This window comes from Hippocampus comes, unplaced genomic scaffold (genome assembly GCF_001891065.2).
Source record: "Hippocampus comes isolate QL1 unplaced genomic scaffold, H_comes_QL1_v1.1 scaffold111, whole genome shotgun sequence".
Classification (NCBI taxonomy): Eukaryota; Metazoa; Chordata; class Actinopteri; order Syngnathiformes; family Syngnathidae; genus Hippocampus; species Hippocampus comes.
In genome coordinates this window covers 764,804-782,456 of record NW_017805698.1, presented here as the reverse complement: position 1 = coordinate 782,456, position 17,653 = coordinate 764,804, and the positions used below count along the sequence as shown (strand labels likewise).

General features: G+C 42.0%; 4 protein-coding genes across 7 annotated transcripts in view; 1 reads left to right on the top strand and 3 right to left on the bottom strand.

The window, feature by feature from the left end:
• ptprna (protein tyrosine phosphatase receptor type Na) overlaps positions 1-1,217 on the top strand; it is an 18,250-nt gene extending 17,033 nt beyond the window's left edge. For both annotated transcript variants that reach the window (XM_019882351.1, XM_019882352.1), the window contains 2 exons: positions 414-487; positions 579-1,217. In XM_019882351.1, coding sequence (XP_019737910.1) covers positions 414-487; positions 579-650 — 146 coding nt within the window. In that variant the 3' untranslated portion in view covers positions 651-1,217. The remainder of the gene's footprint in view (positions 1-413; positions 488-578) is intronic.
• A 1,016-nt stretch (positions 1,218-2,233) lies between these two features.
• dnajb2 (DnaJ heat shock protein family (Hsp40) member B2) lies at positions 2,234-10,691 on the bottom strand. 2 transcript variants are annotated; one of them, XM_019882348.1, is made up of 12 exons: positions 10,623-10,691; positions 10,005-10,207; positions 7,748-7,844; positions 7,405-7,514; positions 6,658-6,711; positions 6,418-6,534; positions 5,819-5,893; positions 5,587-5,710; positions 4,555-4,625; positions 4,159-4,455; positions 2,665-2,733; positions 2,234-2,558 (listed from the first exon to the last, which is right to left on the bottom strand). In XM_019882348.1, exons 3-11 carry the CDS (start codon positions 7,810-7,812, stop codon positions 2,705-2,707), a joined length of 942 nt encoding a protein of 313 aa, XP_019737907.1. In that variant the 5' UTR covers positions 7,813-7,844; positions 10,005-10,207; positions 10,623-10,691; the 3' UTR covers positions 2,234-2,558; positions 2,665-2,704. The 2 variants fall into 2 exon arrangements, with proteins under 2 accessions (XP_019737907.1, XP_019737906.1); XM_019882347.1 differs by lacking the exon at positions 10,623-10,691 and having other exon boundaries at positions 10,005-10,257.
• A 474-nt stretch (positions 10,692-11,165) lies between these two features.
• On the bottom strand, positions 11,166-14,147 carry LOC109523301 (tubulin alpha chain-like). 2 transcript variants are annotated; one of them, XM_019882342.1, is made up of 4 exons: positions 14,010-14,147; positions 12,612-12,834; positions 12,324-12,472; positions 11,166-12,201 (listed from the first exon to the last, which is right to left on the bottom strand). In XM_019882342.1, exons 1-4 carry the CDS (start codon positions 14,010-14,012, stop codon positions 11,221-11,223), a joined length of 1,356 nt encoding a protein of 451 aa, XP_019737901.1. In that variant the 5' UTR covers positions 14,013-14,147; the 3' UTR covers positions 11,166-11,220. The 2 variants fall into 2 exon arrangements, with proteins under 2 accessions (XP_019737901.1, XP_019737902.1); XM_019882343.1 differs by having other exon boundaries at positions 11,170-12,048; positions 14,010-14,145.
• A 532-nt stretch (positions 14,148-14,679) lies between these two features.
• On the bottom strand, positions 14,680-17,290 carry LOC109523302 (tubulin alpha chain). Its single transcript, XM_019882345.1, has 4 exons — positions 17,184-17,290; positions 16,115-16,337; positions 15,882-16,030; positions 14,680-15,777 (listed from the first exon to the last, which is right to left on the bottom strand). The coding sequence occupies exons 1-4, from the start codon at positions 17,184-17,186 to the stop codon at positions 14,800-14,802; spliced, it is 1,353 nt and encodes a 450-aa protein (XP_019737904.1). The 5' UTR covers positions 17,187-17,290; the 3' UTR covers positions 14,680-14,799.
• Between the last annotated feature and the right edge of the window lie 363 nt (positions 17,291-17,653).

Below are 17,653 nucleotides of genomic sequence, written 5' to 3'. Positions count from 1 at the left end.
ATATATATATATATATATATATATATATATTCTACGAAAAAAATAATTTGCTAATTGGCACTATTATATTTATATTTTTTCCCAGTCAAAAGATACCCATTCAGAAAATAGATTCCACATAAGTCCTAATTTGGCCACAGCATTAATCCTTTTGTGTTAAACTGTACACAAAATAGCATTTGATGGGGAAAATAAAGTTTACCTGGACTTTCATTACCCATCTCGTCTTTTTGGTCAACATGAAACGAATAGTGGCAAACAGTAAGTGTGAGAGCACTGCTTAAAAAAAAAAAAAGAAAAAAATGTACTAATGTGATGTTTGATCTCACCTTCATATCATTGTGACAGTTATTAGAGCACGATCAGTTTCTTGCTCCGTAACAAAGAAAAAAAAAGTCTGATCCTGTTTTTAGGAGTGAAGGAGATTGACATTGCTGCCACATTGGAACACGTCAGAGACCAGAGACCCGGCCTGGTCAGCACCAAGGTACCAATCATGTCATCCATTTGCAAATAAATGATTCCCACTCTTCCTGTGTTTTCTCCTCACTGCTCATATTCTCACTTCTTCCACTCAGGACCAGTTTGAATTTGCACTGACAGCCGTTGCTGAGGAGGTGAATGCCATCTTGAAAGCCTTGCCGCAGTGAACAGCAGCACCAACTGTGACACACCCACCCAAAAATATTGTAAGACAGCCACACGCGCCAGCAGATTCACTTGAATGAAGCAGTCATGTTAGGATTTCAATTAATTAAAGGTATTTAATTTCATAATGAAACACTTTCTAATAAAACCTTTTAATTATATTTTGTTATTTTTTTTTATTTTTGCATTTCAGCCATGCATATGTGACTATGAATAATTATGAGTGGTTATAAGACAGACGAGTAACTATACAGTGCCTGTGCGACTTCTGAATTTCTGTGGACCAGAATACTGTATGCTACTGTCTTGTTTGTGTCAAATTGGAGATGTTTTTTATCGTGAGGCTTGGCTTTGCCTTCACAATGATTGTCTACATTCATGTGTTACTCTGTAACAAAGTTATGTACTTTAAAAAGTGCATATCACAGTGTTTCTCGAAGTCATTGTCAGTGTAAATTGTTTAATTTCTGTGCAGCAGTGTGATTAATGTAAATAATTCCCCCCTGATAACTGTATTTATTTCATGTAGCAGGCAGATAAAAAATCTATAAAAATGTATTTTTGACTTATGAAGTGAATAAATTTGTGATGTGATGCAGCAAAAAAAAAAAAAAAAAAGACAACAAAAATCCATTTCGGGGGGCTCTCAAAACCATACAAGTCAGTGCAGCATGCCACATTTTGAGAAAGGGCATTTTGCGCCGTTGTGAGTGTGAATAGAGACAACTTGTTTCGCTACTGAACTGCCTTCTCTTAATTCCCTTGTAATGAATCAATTGATTTCTGCTATGATTCAGAGGGTTTGATGCATGCCGTTGTCACTGTCAGCGCAGCATGCCACATTTTGAGAAAGGGCATTTTGCGCCGTTGTGAGTGTGAATAGAGACAACTTGTTTCGCTACTGAACTGCCTTCTCTTAATTCCCTTGTAATGAATCAACTGATTTCTGCTATGATTCAGAGGGTTTGATGCATGCCGTTGTCACTGAATGAAGTATTATCACATCCACCACACATCCACAGAGTTCAGAATCTATCTGCCTGCACCCTGACCAAATACAATAAAATTGTGTTACACTATCTGCGCCAATAGTTAGAACTCGTTCAAGCGGGGTAAAGTTTAGTCTACTTTCAGCAACCAAACTGTCAATGGAAATGTCCTGAGCACCCTGGGATGCTCAGCATGGCGCTGCAAGATGAAACAAATATTCCCAAACAAGTGCAGTGAGGCTTGTGTTGGCACAGAAATCAGGATACACCAGTTTTCAAGCTTGAGCGCAGCTGCAATATGAATATAAAGTCTTGAATATTTTTGTGTATTTTGCCTGAAATAAAATATTCAGATGGCACATTTAATCTAGCAAAAGTGGCCCGCAAAAGGTGAACTGCCTTATGCAGTAGAATTTGGAATTTGAGTGATGTTTTTTTTTTTTTGGGGGGGGGGGGGTATAGTAAGTAAGCCAGTTTGCTTTCAAAACTGTTATTTTTATAATGGGAAACGATTTTGCATTCCCGGAATGAAGAGGCTGATCTGCTTTCAGCAACCATCTATGCTGAGTATTCATGAGAAGGTTTGTACAAAAGACTCAACACTGGAAGGAAATGCTTTATTTCCTTGCTTTACATAATACCTTATGTCAAAACATGTATCCATTTCAAATTGTTGGGATAATTGCGCTTTACGCTTGACCTGTTTATCCTGTACATTATCGTTCTTCTAAAAATGAGTTACAACTCAGTACAAACAAAGCTGATTAATCCAGAGCCATTTTTGTTTCCACCCAGTATGGGGAATACTCATTCACAGTCAAACACACAAAGCACACTTCTGGAACGGTGTAAGAATCATTCATCACGTCGAAGCTTTGTTGGGCAGAGAGACAAGTGCATCATGGGATATTGAACTTTGACCTGTCAAAGGAGAAATGAAATGTGATCTGCGAATTAAAACTAGGGAGACATGAGACGTGATCTGAGCTACCCGGAGCATCGACATGAAACACACTGCACACTTTACCGGAAGATGAGGTCGTGGTCACAGCACAGCAAGAGACGGGTTAGCTGGTGAAAGCCTCAAAGTCTGAGTCTGCAACGGCAAGCAAGAGATTTCAAAAACAACAAAACTGTATAATTTAATTCAGTTAATTAAATTAAGTTTGCAGGCAAAAAAAAAAAAAAACATGTTTCCTTAAATGATCAATCAATAGCAGCAACAGACAAAACGACAAATCAAATATTCCAACTCGTCTTTTGGCTCAAACCTTTATTTAATATTGCATTTTGAACAATCGGGAGTATAAACGGCAAGAAAGCAGACAAATACAAAATAATAAATTTTAATGTGTTCGAGTTATTCTGCTTCATTCTATCGCAACAATTCTTCAGTGGTGATTGTCTGGCAACGGTCAATAAATAGAGGAAGCAGTAAATACAATAAATACTTCTTGCTTGTTGGATGCACTTTAGAGATAAATTCTCAATTTTTGAAGAAAGCTTTAACTCACTCTATATGAATATTTACCTGTTTTGTTTTGGATTTCTTTTCAGAAGGTTTGGCACATTTGCAAGGTCAGGGTCAGTTTAAACATTTCTATCCCAAAATAGAATTACATTCTGTTATGTCCGTTCTGTTTAAACTAAGCACGTAGTGTCACAACATTTATTCATGTACTGCTTGCAAAGGCACATGTGCCCAATGACACATTGTTGGAACTGCTGAGTTTACTTTTTTTTTTTTTTTTTTAAAGCAGACGTGCATTAACAGCGACTGTTCTGTGGTCTACTTTTGGATTATGATCCTGAGTGCTGTACTGGGCTCAGTGTGTCACGGTTCTGATATGTTCCCTTTGAAAATGACTGAATGAGATCAACATTATGGCATAGTCTACACTGACCAAAAACACACAAAAATGCATGCAGAAAAAGGATTATCTTATATACAGCCCCCCCCCCACACACCCCACACACACACACACACACACACACACACCACACACACACACACACACACACACTTAACCTCAACGCAATTTCACCTCCACCCACTCAGGAACTGATCACAAAGAAGAATCCTGTTATTGACTCTCTTAAGTCGTGTTAGATGGCATAGTTGCACATGCATTTTCATGAACAATCTTTTATGTTTACTTGCATGCAATCCATTTTAGCTGCTGAAAAAAAACATGAATAAACAAACGGTAAGCCTCAACTTTGGGTGACCTCTGGCATAAATGTAATGGCTAAGGCAACTCAATAGAATTAGGACGCACGCTGCATTAACACACAATGCAGACACACTTCTTCTTCTTCTTCATACCGCTGTGACTACTTTGCACGGCAGAGTCTTGCGGCACTACATCTCCAGGCCCTGAATCCTCTCTAAGCGCACTCTCTTTTTCGACCGGAGCAACATCGTCACTAGCGCCTGCGTGTGAATGTTCCGTCTCAACAACCCCGCTTCCTCTGTGATCATCACTTCTATCAATGACAGCTCTGACCCCGCCCCCGGCACCTGATAAGAAGTCGGGAGCGGTTGCTCTCTGCTGGGCTTCCATTTCTGACAAGCTGCACGCCAACGCCATCTGTAGATCTTCATCGTCCTCGTCTTGCTCGCGTCCAGTAACGCCCCCGTAATGGTAGAAAGGGGCGGCACTGAACGAGCGTTGTGTGCCAGTGGAATACGGGCTGGACCAGGTTCTCCCGGTTTCATGATGTAATCTGTTTTGGATTGAGGGATTTGGAGGTGGTTGATGAGGCTGTCCCTCTCGTTGACTCAGTTCCAGTGCGAGAGCCATATCATCCTGTACGCCTAGTGGGGGGCGTATAACAACAAAGCACTTTAAAATGTATTCCCATACAATCAATGATTATCTTCATCAACAAACATACAAAAATAAAATACCCCTACCATTAATTAGCACAGTCTTTAACACGCCATCTTCTTCGATCTCCGTTCTTTCCTGTCCGTTCTCTCTAATCCTAAAAAAACAGAACGCGATTCAAAACATATTTCAGTGTGTGATGTTATGTGTGTGCTATGCTGTTAAAATTTCTTCTTGATAACTGATGACATTTCTTCTTGGTGACTCTATGAAAATAGGCCACACTCGTACAGCTTGTTTCAGAAAAATAGAAAATGTGACATATTTTAGGACTGAAGGCATGAACGCATCAGTACAGGCTGTGTCAAAAGTCAATAAAATTCCCCTTTTTTTCTACTTCATCTTTGTTGTCATTCGAACAGATGTAAGGCCATCAACATTTGACAGTTGCGCTTTTTGTAAGCATATCATTCCCGTGCCAGTAGCTCGCAAATCGGCAATGGAGCAGCGTTGCAAACAAAATTTCCGCCTGGCATAAATTTTTTCCTGTTCGACGCCAGTGTGAAAAGCTTGATGGCCATCACACTGCCCAGCACAATATACAATTTATTCCATCCATGACAAGCTCCTCGGAAAGGGATCTATCCTTGACAAAACATGCAGCGGAAGGACTGCTCCAACCACCGCTGATGAAAATACTAAACTTCTAGAGCAGGCGTTTGCTCAAAGCCAGGAAAAGTCTCAGTGGAGGACTATACTGGAATACCGCATCATACACTTCTGTTAGAAGCTTTTGAACAACATTCAGCACATCAAACGAGATGTTAGCAAATCTTGAGTGACTTCTATTCTGTGAACATCAAATGATTAGTCTCCATAATGTACTGCTTTTACCCTGGCTTTTTATATTTTTTTTGCCAGAGAAAAAGTGTGATGTTGACTTCAGAGGTTCCACTGTAGCAGTACATACAAGTAGAAAAACTGTGGGGCAAAAACAAACAGTGAACTTGAAGTGATTCTGCTGATAATTGGCATTTTATAGAAAGGGCACTTTTACAAAATATTGCAATGGGGGATGGTGGTAAATGTGTCACTGAAATGGTCACAAAGGCACTTACTTCTTGGTGGTTGTGCGTTTGCCATTTATGACGCGGGTGGAAGTTGACACAGATTTGAAATTACCACCTCCCATGCTTCCCATGTCATGAAAACCACCCATGGATGAAAAAGACGTAAATTCAGCTGTCGAAGAATTAAAACAAAAGACACAAAGAGGTATTCGTTTTTAATTGTCGGCATTCTTAATTCAATATGTGTCGTAGGATGTGTCATCATGTATGAAGACTTTACCTCCAGCTGAAGGGAACGAGAAAAACCGGCTCGGCCCCAGGCGGGAGGACGAACCCCCGAATGATGAGAAGTCATCTAATGGAAAGTAGACAAATTGTCAGGGTTGTGCTTCGTACACAGACAAGCAGGTTGGGTGTTTCTTCTGAAGAACAATAAATAATCGAAGTGCCAAACTGAATCATCCACAAAAAGTAAACCATTTAAAAAGCAATGTTCCATTTGGTGTGACTTCCTTCAAATCATTACACACTGAAGCAGAGGGAAACAGCATACATCGACTTCACAAATACTAAAAAAAAAAAATTTAACAAAACACATTTGACCTGATTACCAAGGTTTTTGAATATTTTAAGAGCTTATTTTTATGTATATTATTTTATCCTTCTTTGTTTAGACTGTACTGATGTAAATCATACACTTACAGAGAGGTGAGGCGTTGGTATACGCCTTTTTTTGGATTCCTTGACTCATTGTTTTAATTCATTACATGTTGTTTCTTCATTCATATTTTATGTACAAAATTAAATGTACTCATTGTAATGAAACCCATTTTTGAACATCCTGGAAGCAATCATTCAATCCTGTTGTGCATGATTTACCAAAGAAGCTGGCGAAAGGATCCTGGCCACCAAAAAACTCCTTGAAAACCTCATCTGGGCTGCGGAATGTGAAGGCGAATCCTGGGAAATCTGAAGAGAAGTCTGAATTGGAAGAGCCTGGGGGGGAAAAGTACTTAAAACGTTAACAGAAAACATGGGGGGGGTCGCAGAAAATTCGAAAAAAATGACTCAAAAGGGAAAGCAGATGTGAGGGAGGCAAAAAATGGCTCTTTTCTATACCTGAGTATCTCATTCCATCACTCCCATATCTGTCATAGGCATCCCGTTTACTCTCTGTACAAAACAACATAAATTATCAGTGAATATTTCACTCACATGTACAAGGTATGGCAAGGCAACTCTAATCATATCGCACACGATGTGTTTCACACAGGCAAAGACCCAACACCTAACTAAGCATTTTCAAACACAACAGTTAATGACGTTCAGAAGCAAAGCAGAGAAAACTAAAGTAGCTTACAAATATTATGACCAAAAGAACATACGCTTGACATCATTGAAACACCTTCACAGAAAACTGAGTAACTCAAAGAAAAAAAATATGATTACAAAAAGTGTTCAGAAGACCTTAAAGTAAAGTTAACCTGGATTTAAAAGCATTCACACTCAAGGCTGACTTAACTTCTATTGGCAACTTTTTTTTTTCATTTGTGTGCACCCTAACAGCAAAATGCAGCTCCGCAATATTTAAATCGAACGATGGACTCCACTAATTGAGCCAAGTCGACAGATCTCGGAGCTCTAATGGGTTTATAATCAATCAGCATCTCTTAATTGTATTCAGGACACAACTCAATCAGTGATTGACAGACCAGCAGTAGAATTTTCAAATCTATTCGATCATCTGATTGGGAGCCAGTGTCAAATCTTTAAGACTGGAGTAATATGACAATGAAATCAAATGTCAGAAAACGATTGCCCGTCACAGATGAGTAACATGACAAGTCAACCTGTACCGATACTTACGGTCAGAGAGAACTTCGTACGCCTCAGCAACTTCTTTAAACCTCTTTTCTGCTTCCTCTTTGTTGTCTGGATTTTTGTCAGGATGCCATTTAAGCGCCAGTTTCCTGTAACTGAGTTGAAACAAAAACACAAATGTGGGCACAGTGACAGCAAATCAATTGACCAACAGCATAGCGAGAGGCTTTTTTTTTTTTAATACTTCAATGTGGATAAATAGGATAAATATAACATAAAAACACACATTAGGGATATCACGGCATACTACAAACAAAATAACGAGCCAATTTCTCACAGGCTGGAGTACTGACATTGCTGTCACATTTGGGAGGATAGCAATACTCACGCCTTCTTGATGTCATCCTGAGTTGCAGTTTTGGATACTCCCAGGATGTTGTAGTAATCCACCATGACGCCTCCTGTCACCCCTCTACACCACTTCGCTGGGAACAAAAAGGGACACAGAAAAAGGAAAGACAGTACGCATGAGTACAAATAGGTGAGGTAGAACGAAGCAGGTAGGGATTGAATGAAGGAAGGCAGAAAAGCAGGTTCCAGTGAAGTGAGTCTGGAAGAACACAAAACTAAAAACTCAGAGGGAAGGAAGGAAGGAAGGAAGGAAAGTGGGAGGTCTGGAAATGTAATAAAATGAGTGTATACAGTGGATCACCGCATGCTCGTGCATGGTTTGGTGGCCGCAAATTCCTATTATTTTCAGATTTGTTTTTTTTTCCCCAATGCTTTTTAAGATCTTGTTTTTTGGAGGGGTGCTTTATTTTCCCATTTCTACCCGTTTTTCATGGAAAAAGCTAATTGAATTGCTTTTCAATGTTTTTGGAAGATTTGTTTTATTCCCCATCCCACCTCGGTCCCTCCCCCAATGCATTTCACTCAGTGTCAGTAACATATGTAGTTTTTCTATTTGCGGTCTGGCCCGATCCCTGTATCCCGGGAATAGTGGGTGTCCACTGCACTACCTTTTTGCCCTTCCCTGTGACTGCCAATCAAAAGTGAACATTATCTTTCTGAGGGCAGATTTTTGATAACCTATTATATTGAATCTGATGAATTTTATGGCTGCAATGCGTCATGTTTACCATTGTGTTACATCATGTTTTCTTTTAACAACATTAAACAAACGTTTGGGAACTGAGAACCCTTAAGTGCGAGCTTTGTACATGGAATTCGTTCCCATTCTTGCTTGATGAACAGATTAAGCTATTCAACAGTTCTCCATTGACGTATTTTACGCTTGATACTGCGTCACACATTTTCAATGGGGGACAGGTCTGGACTGCAGGCAGGCCAGTTTAGTACCCGCAAACTTTTACTACAAAGCCACGCTGTTGTACCATGTGCAGAACATGGTTTGGCATTGTCTTGATGAAATAAGCAAGGCCGTTTCTCCAAAACCTGTATGTACCTTTCAGCATTAATGGCGCCTTCACAGATGAGTAAGTTACCCATACCATTGGCACTAACACAGCCCCACACCATCACAGATGCTGATATTTGAACTTTGCATCCATAAGTTTTCTGAACGGTTCCTGAGCCCTTGTCCTTAAACTGTTCGACTTTTTTCCTCATGCAGCTGTTCACAAATTGAACGTCGCCCCATCTTTGGTTGTGAATGACTGGGCAATTCAGGGAAGCTCCTTTGATTCCCAATTATGGCACCCAACTGTTCCTAGCTACCCTGTACATTTGCAGGATGTTCCAAAAAGGTGTTTGATGAGCATTCCGCAACTCTCTCAGTCTTTTTTGCCAACTGTCCCAGCATTTTTGGAACATGTTGCAACTACAGTATTACAATCTCAGTTAACGATTATTTGTTAAAAACAATAGCTAACAGTTTGAACATTAAATCTTTTGTCTTTGTAGTGTCTGCAGTTAACAAGATTTGCAAATTCATTGTATTCTGTTTTTATTCGTGTTGAACACAACATCCCAACTTCATTGGAATTGGGTTTCTAATCTAATCATGTCTCTTACGATGGTATTTTGACATTAAGGAATGCCACCATTCCGAAATTATAATATAGTTTTAGGGTAGGAGCCATGCCACAAATAGAAAAAAATCTGCTATTCGGTAAATTTGCAGAATGTGAATACAGTACAGTATGCGGTTATTCACTTGTACAGTACATACATTGTATTTTCATGCAAGCAATGTAGGAACCACTATCCTGCTTTTTAGTCAACGTAACGACTGTACATATAACTGGCATCTGAATAAAAACAACTATGTAATACCTCAAATAATTGGTGGTTGAGCTATCGTTTGACAATTTTAGCCGGTCTGACTATTTTAGCCCAGCGGGCTCTCATGCCATCTTACTTATTGGTGGACTGCCACAAGTGTCAGCACTGACTGGGGGTCGAGGGGGGTTTCCAAAGTGATGCAAAAACCCCGCGTGCAACCGTGAGGCCCCTGGGAGCAGCAATAAGTGTATTTCGAGAGCATTGGCATCCCACTCGCAGGCAGTGGTGTTGAACAAACCTGTACATATTGTCGACTTAAGCGGAAAGTCCTCATTTTAATGTCCAGTGTGTGTTGGACAAGGGTGAAAGAAAAAATAGTCTGATCGTGTAACCTGACCTACCTTGTCAGTCTGACAGAAGATGAGGTGGTCGTTGACAGAGGTAGCCGTGTTTCTAGAACCGTCTCTTCTTCCCGGTTTGTCTCTCCAGCGTCCCTTCGCCACAGCGCAGAGCAGTCGCCTCTGCGATCCACTCCGCGGGTGTCAAAACTTGCAGGGCTCCGGCCCAGTTAGCCTAGTTGTTGTGAATATTACGTCACAATCAGCTGAAAGAAATAGAGAGTCGAGAACATGCCCGAGTTTACAGACGTCATTCGACACGCCCCTTAATCCTGCGTCCAATGTAACTCGTAAATCTTACTTAGCCCATCAAAGGAAAAATAACGCCAAGGGAGACAGTGTATTTCTGTGTATTAAAAAAAAATAAATAAATAAATAAAATGAAATTGTAAAATTACCAAATCATAATTGTTTGTTGGAACAAATAAAATACTGTACTAATAATCCGTCCCACTTTTGACTTGTATTCAACGCAACATAAGTCTTCCTAACGGCTGCCTGTTGATGTGTGATAAAACTGCCCACTCGCCACATAGAAGACTGACTGGAGGTAAAATATCTCTTAATAATAAGAAGCAGAATACTAATAATAATAATACTACAAATCGAACAAAACTAAACTCGTATTCTTAAATTGTAGATAGTGGAATCGCTCTCGCTCCTCACGAGCAGGCACCCCCTAAAAAGTGGAGCCTTATAATAATGACTCAAAAATAGGTTGATGAAATCCAAAAAAATGTTAAAACATTAAGATTGTGCCCTTATCACCAAGCTGTTGTCAGTTCCATATAGCTCCAGCAGGTAGCACCATTTTCCCATTGAAGAAAACTGTTTTGGAACATGGTTTGGACATGTCATGTCTTAAAGTTACGGAGATGAACTAAAAAAATTCCAAAAATCAAGAGATGACTATACTGGATACTCGATTGGCAACAGAGTAAATTTTAACGAGCGGTGTAAAGAATGTGTGTTTAAAGTCAGTCTTGTTAAGTCAAGAAAACGATGAAGGAAACCAATGTTGTGACTTTATCCTGGATAAAACCTGAAAAGATACAACCTGAAAAGATCTGATTTGCTTTATCTTTTTCTACTGCCACACAAAATCACAAATACATCAAAGGAGTTTGGATGTGTTTATTAATACCGAGCAATCACCACCACAGGCAGCACCTGTCATATTATTACTGATAACTTCTTTAAGCCCGGGCTATCATACTCCTCAGTACTCCTCGCCATCTTGATCCTCATCCCCAGTGCTGTCAGCACCTAACTCTTCATAATCCTTCTCAAGGACTGCCATATCCTCTCTGGCCTCTGAGAACTCTCCTTCCTCCATTCCCTCTCCCACATACCAGTGCACAAAGGCCCTCTTGGCATACATGAGATCAAACTTGTGATCCAGGCGAGCCCAGGCCTCAACGAAAGCTGTTGTGTTGCTCAGCATGCAGACAGCCCTTGGCACCTTGGCCAGATCTCCTCCAGGAACCACTGTTGGAGGTTGGTAATTGATGCCCACTTTGAAGCCAGTGGGACACCAGTCCACAAACTGGATGCTGCGTTTGGTCTTGATAGCAGCAATGGCGGAGTTGACATCTTTCGGCGCTACATCACCAAAAAATAACAACAAACAACAGGCCATATATTTACCATGACGAGGATCACACTTGACCATCTGGTTGGCTGGCTCAAAGCAGGCATTGGTGATGTCGGCCACAGACAGATGCTCATGGTAGGCCTTCTCAGCAGAGATGAATGGGGAATATGTGGCTAGAGGGAAGTGGATTCGAGGGAAGGGCACCAAGTTGGTCTGGAACTCTGTCAGGTCAACTTTCTGGGTGCCGTCAAACCGAAGGGAGGCTGTAATCGATGACACAATCTGGCCAATCAGCCTGTTGAGGTTAGTGTAGGTTGGCCTTTCAATGTCGAGGTTCCTGCGACAGATGTCATAGATTGCTTCATTGTCCACCATGAAGGCGCAGTCAAAGTGCTCAAGGGTGCTGTGAGTGGTCAGAATGGAATTATAGGGCTCTACCACTGATGTGGACACCTGAGGGGCAGGGTAGACAGCAAACTCAAGTTTGAATTTCTTCCCAAAATCAATTGACAGTCTCTCCATGAGCAGGGAGGTGAAACCAGAGCCGGTGCCACCACCAAATGAGTGAAAGATAAGGAAACTTTGCAAGCCAGTGCACTGATCAGCCTGGAAAAGGATCAAGTCTTATTTTCAATCAGCTCTAACTGTGTATATACCAATAGTCAAAAGCAGGATAACATTTCAACCAGTGACCTTGATGACAAACTGCATGTATAAAACACTCTCACCAGCTTGCGAATCCTGTCCAGAACGAGCTCAATGATCGCCTTGCCAATGGTGTAATGACCTCGAGCGTAGTTGTTGGCAGCATCCTCTTTCCCTGTGATCATCTGTTCTGGGTGGAACAGCTCCCGATAGGTACCTGTACGAACCTCATCTTTGGAAAACAAAATTGAACATTTAAGAGATATTCAAATAAATATACTGTATGTATTTATATTGAAGTTCCAAGTAGCGCTCACTTCATGTAAAATTAGCAATAGGGCACATGGCCTGGGGAGTCAGCGGTTACTGACCGATGACCGTGGGCTCCAGATCAACAAAGATGGCCCTGGGAAACTGCTTCCCAGTTCCAATCTCACTGAAGAAAGTATTGAACGAGTCATCGCCTCCACCAATACTTTTGTCAGACGGTATCCGTCCATCTGGCTGAATACCATGTTCCAGGCAGTAAAGCTCCCAGCATGCACTGCCCATATGAACTCCAGCTTGGCCGATGTGCATTGAGATACATTCACGCTGGATGGAAGAGAAGGTATAAATATAACAGTAATGTCACATAAGACTCAAGTGTTATTCACATACGTGTATATATATATATATATATATATATATATATATATATATATATATATATACACACACACACACACACACACACGCAGAGTATATGCACACACACACACAGATCCCCTCTGAGCCTGCACTTAGTTCTCGGTCCCGCTCATAGTGTCTGGTCTGCAGACCTGAGGCGGGCAGATACGTCGAGGCAGAGGAACTCAGAGAGGTGAGGTGCTGCGAGGGACTTTGCATGTTCCGGTTTCCTCCCACATTCCAAAAACATGCACATTAAGTTAACTGAACACTCTAAATTGTCCCTCGGTGTGATTGCGAGTGTGAATGGTTGTTCGTCTATGTGTGCCTGCGATTGGCTGGCAACTAGTTCAGGGTGTCCCGCGCCTGCTGCCCGAAGACAATTAGGATAGGCTCCAGCACACCCGCAACCCTCGTGAGGATGAGCAGATCAGACAAAGGATGAATGGATGTTTATACTGGGTTGCATCTTCGTTTTAAGCAGAGGTCACCAAACTATGAAATTGTGAGCTACTTATTGGCGACTGATACCGGTTTGATACAGTTCTTAAATGACAAAATTGCTTGACTTTCATTTAATAATGTTATTGGGGTTGACGGGGGGCGGATTCCACCTCAAAACGGGATGGGCGGGGGTGAGTCTGTCCATTACCCGAGTAATTGATTATTAATAATTTTTGTGACTCCTGTAGTGGTTGGGGGTTACCTGGTGCCTCTGGGCACCACATTGGTGACCCCTGGTTTAAAGCGTCCAAAAAACAAAAACAGATGTCTGTTAGCTACGTGTTTGTTTGAGAGCAATATTTGCCACATCCTGTGAATGATGCACCGCCTGGGGGCTCGCACACACTATCGGTAAAAAAAAAAAAAAATCTAGTGACGCACCAGCTAGCGACGCATTCTTGGAAGGTTCGCACACATTTTCAATAAATTAAACGAGTTTCCGTTGGCGAACAAAGACTGCCACCTAATGGACAAAGCACGAGCATAGGGTTTATGAGCCTGACACCATCCAGTTATTGGTTGCTAGTCTCTAAAGCGTGGAGGAAACCCAAACAAGACGCTTCCAGATGACGTAATCAGAGCATGCAGACACTCACCATTTTGTCTGCTTGTCCTTCACGATGAAATGCCGTACTCTGCAGACTTCAGACAAGCCAGGAGTACCGGGGATGGAAAGAAGCTGAGCAGGACCGTCCGCATTTCAGGCAGCATCCGCAATGCTCACTATCCAAAAGATGTGTGTGTGTGTGTGTGTGGGGGGGGGGGGTTTGGAGGCGCATTAAAGTGATGTCACTACCTTAGTTTTTACTTCATGCACTTTCATGTCAAAATCTATTGTGGCTGTAGAATTTGTTGAAATTATACATTTTATGAGCGTGGTTATGATAGTCCAACACTGTATTAATAGTCATTTTTAAGGCCAAATTCGGGAGTGGGACTACTTGCCAAATCAGTCAGGAATTCTGCGCCCTGCAACTGAGCAATGTCAGTCCCATTTGCCTGCAACAGGTGTCACCCTTTTACTACTTTGGAAATCCCCACACTAGTTTGTGCAATGTTTACTGAATTTTAAAAGCATTAAGACCCTACGAAGTACTGAACAGCCAAGATGTGGTCACTAGGAGTTTAGTGGCATGAAGTATACAATGAATGCATTCGTAATGCACGTAATTTACCTCAACCTGGACGTGGGAGGGGGGTGACCTAGATTAAATTAAAAAAATTCGAGGAGCAAGTTGTCCAAAGCTTAAAATAATCACAATTGCATTCAAGCAGTTTGGAATTCTTTATTAACTGACCAATGATGGCCAAGAAGCAGAGCATCTGCAGGATGTCATGATTGGCTTTTTGGAACGTGTAATGTCAAAGACTGAGCATGATGAAACCTTAGTACTCTTCTCCCTCTTCATCCTCGTCCCCAATGCTGTCAGTACCAACTTCTTCATAATCCTTCTCCAGGGCAGCCATATCTTCTCTGGCCTCTGAGAACTCTCCTTCCTCCATTCCTTCTCCTACATACCAGTGAACAAAGGCCCTCTTCGCATACATGAGATCAAACTTGTGGTCCAGGCGGGCCCAGGCCTCAGCAATGGCTGTGGTGTTGCTCAGCATGCACACAGCCCTCTGCACCTTGGCCAGATCTCCCCCAGGAACCACTGTTGGAGGCTGGTAGTTGATGCCCACTTTGAAACCAGTAGGACACCAGTCCACAAACTGGATGGTGCGTTTGGTCTTGATGGCAGCGATAGCAGAGTTGACATCTTTAGGCACCACATCGCCACGATACAGCAGACAGCAGGCCATGTATTTACCATGACGAGGATCACACTTAACCATCTGGTTGGCTGGCTCAAAGCAAGCATTGGTAATGTCAGCCACAGACAGTTGTTCATGATAGGCCTTCTCTGCAGAGATGACCGGGGCATATGTGGCCAGAGGGAAGTGGATACGTGGGTAAGGCACCAAGTTGGTCTGGAACTCTGTCAGGTCAACATTCAGGGCGCCATCAAAGCGAAGTGAGGCTGTGATAGAGGACACGATCTGGCCGATCAGCCTGTTGAGGTTAGTGTAGGTTGGCCTTTCTATGTCAAGGTTCCTGCGGCAGATGTCATAGATTGCTTCATTGTCCACCATGAAGGCGCAGTCGGAGTGCTCAAGGGTGGTGTGAGTGGTCAGAATGGAATTGTAGGGCTCTACCACAGCTGTGGACACTTGAGGGGCAGGGTAGACAGCAAACTCTAGTTTGGACTTCTTCCCATAATCTACAGACAGTCTCTCCATGAGCAGAGAGGTGAAACCAGAACCGGTGCCACCACCAAAGGAATGAAAGATGAGGAATCCTTGCAAGCCAGTGCACTGATCAGCCTAAAAGAGGAATGAGTATCATTTTTTTCCATTGCATCATAGCACAATATCACATTTTTCTACACATTTTTGAAAGAAATACTCAAGCTGCCCAAAGAATTTACCAGTTTGCGAGTCCTGTCCAGAACAAGATCAATGATCTCCTTGCCAATGGTGTAGTGCCCACGGGCATAGTTGTTTGCAGCGTCCTCCTTCCCTGTGATTAACTGTTCTGGGTGGAACAGCTGACGATAGGTACCTGTACGAACCTCATCTGTAGAAAACAAATTCCAAGATTTAAGTTACAGCATTAAAGCTCCAAACGTAAATTTGGCAAGAGTTGCCGCCAGTTACTCACCAATGACAGTGGGTTCCAGATCAACAAAGATTGCCCTAGGCACATGTTTCCCAGCTCCAGTCTCACTGAAGAAGGTATTGAACGAGTCATCGCCTCCTCCAATAGTCTTGTCAGAGGGCATCTGTCCATCTGGCTGAATGCCATGTTCCAGGCAGTAAAGCTCCCAACAGGCATTGCCCATTTGGGCACCGGCTTGGCCGACATGCATAGAGATACATTCACGCTAGATGGAAGACAAAAGGTACAAAATGTTACTATAAACACATTTCCAAGTATGCATGTTCTGCAATGTGCACCACATGAACAAAAGGGTTTTTTGTTTTAATGAAAACATTGTGAATTGTACCAAGTTCTAAAACAATGGGGGTTTGGGGGGAAACAAAAAAAGTTCTGGAAAACTAAAGTCCACTCATCCGTGTGGGAAGTATGCACACGTCAATGCCTCCCACCCCAAATTTGAGGCCTCTCCCTTCCCCCATTCTTTCCAGCTGCATAGTGCTGTGTAATGCCGGGGACGGCCCCTCCCCTCCCTCCACTAAAAAAACCGCCCAAAGGCCGAAAAAAATGGCGGCTGAAACTGGAGGGGGGGGGGGGTCTTATGACTACGGACCACTCCTTTTTTTTCCCCCTTCTATCGAGCATACCAGGCCCACGCTACTTTTTACATCAATAACTTTCACAAAGTTTCAAATTATTTTCAACATTAATATATAATCGTAAACAAATTGCGGCATAAACTTAGTTGGTTTGGCCTATTTTATAACCCAATTAAAGTTTTTAATAGGTAGATTTATTTCATGAGCTTGAGTTGTCCCTTTTTTAACGTTTGTACACTTTTTTTTTTAATTTCCCACAGGCTACACGTCGTTAGTGAACAACCGCGGGCATCTCATGCAGGAACGCTACGTTTTTTTTTTTTTTTTGTCCCGCTAACCTTACGGGCTGAAACCTCACTAGCGTGACGCAGATTTTATCAACTCCGGTTACTAATCACTACGGTGAGAACAAAGGAGCAAACTGAAACAATTAAGACTCGAAGGCGACGTCACGAGGCCACGCGATTACTCACCATTTTGTCTGCTTGTCCTTTGAGCAACGTAGAGGATTCAGAGACAAGGCAATGTGACGCGACGGCGGGGGACTCATGGTTTATATAAGCAGAGGAAGTGGAGGCGGGCTGTCCGCAGGAAACTTCGGACAGCAGCTCCAGTGCTCATTGGTCGAAGAGGGGGGAAATGTGTAGCGGAAAAAAAAACAGCGGATGTCACATAAATTCGGCGTTATCCACGTTCACGCTGACTTGCCATAGTTTACACTTTCAGGCAGTCTTTGTCCTACATAAATTTACTATGTATGATTCATTACCTTGACAAGTTAAAAAAAATCTAAAAAATAATGTACGACGGAAGTGTTTTGCATTCACTTTGGGTACGGGTGGATGACTACGGCTTTCCTGCAAAATTTATGTTTACAGAATACACAACTCACAAAAAGTTAGGAATATTTGGCTTTCAGGTGAAATGTCAGGATGAGCGTAAA

Excerpts from the sequence above, each read along its gene's own strand:
- dnajb2 (XM_019882348.1), bottom strand. The coding sequence starts at position 7,812 with ATGGTGGATTACTACAACATCCTGGGAGTATCCAAAACTGCAACTCAG. Across the intron at positions 5,894-6,417 it reads TCCTTTCGCCAGCTTCTTTG|ATGACTTCTCATCATTCGGG; the intron begins GTAAATCATGCA and ends ACTTTCCATTAG. Across the intron at positions 4,456-4,554 it reads AAAGACTGTGCTAATTAATG|GCGTACAGGATGATATGGCT; the intron begins GTAGGGGTATTT and ends GCCCCCCACTAG.
- LOC109523301 (XM_019882342.1), bottom strand. Across the intron at positions 12,473-12,611 it reads TCTGGAGCCCACGGTCATCG|ATGAGGTTCGTACAGGTACC; the intron begins GTCAGTAACCGC and ends TGTTTTCCAAAG. Across the intron at positions 12,202-12,323 it reads TGGACAGGATTCGCAAGCTG|GCTGATCAGTGCACTGGCTT; the intron begins GTGAGAGTGTTT and ends ATCCTTTTCCAG.
- LOC109523302 (XM_019882345.1), bottom strand. Across the intron at positions 16,031-16,114 it reads TCTGGAACCCACTGTCATTG|ATGAGGTTCGTACAGGTACC; the intron begins GTGAGTAACTGG and ends TGTTTTCTACAG. Across the intron at positions 15,778-15,881 it reads TGGACAGGACTCGCAAACTG|GCTGATCAGTGCACTGGCTT; the intron begins GTAAATTCTTTG and ends TTCCTCTTTTAG.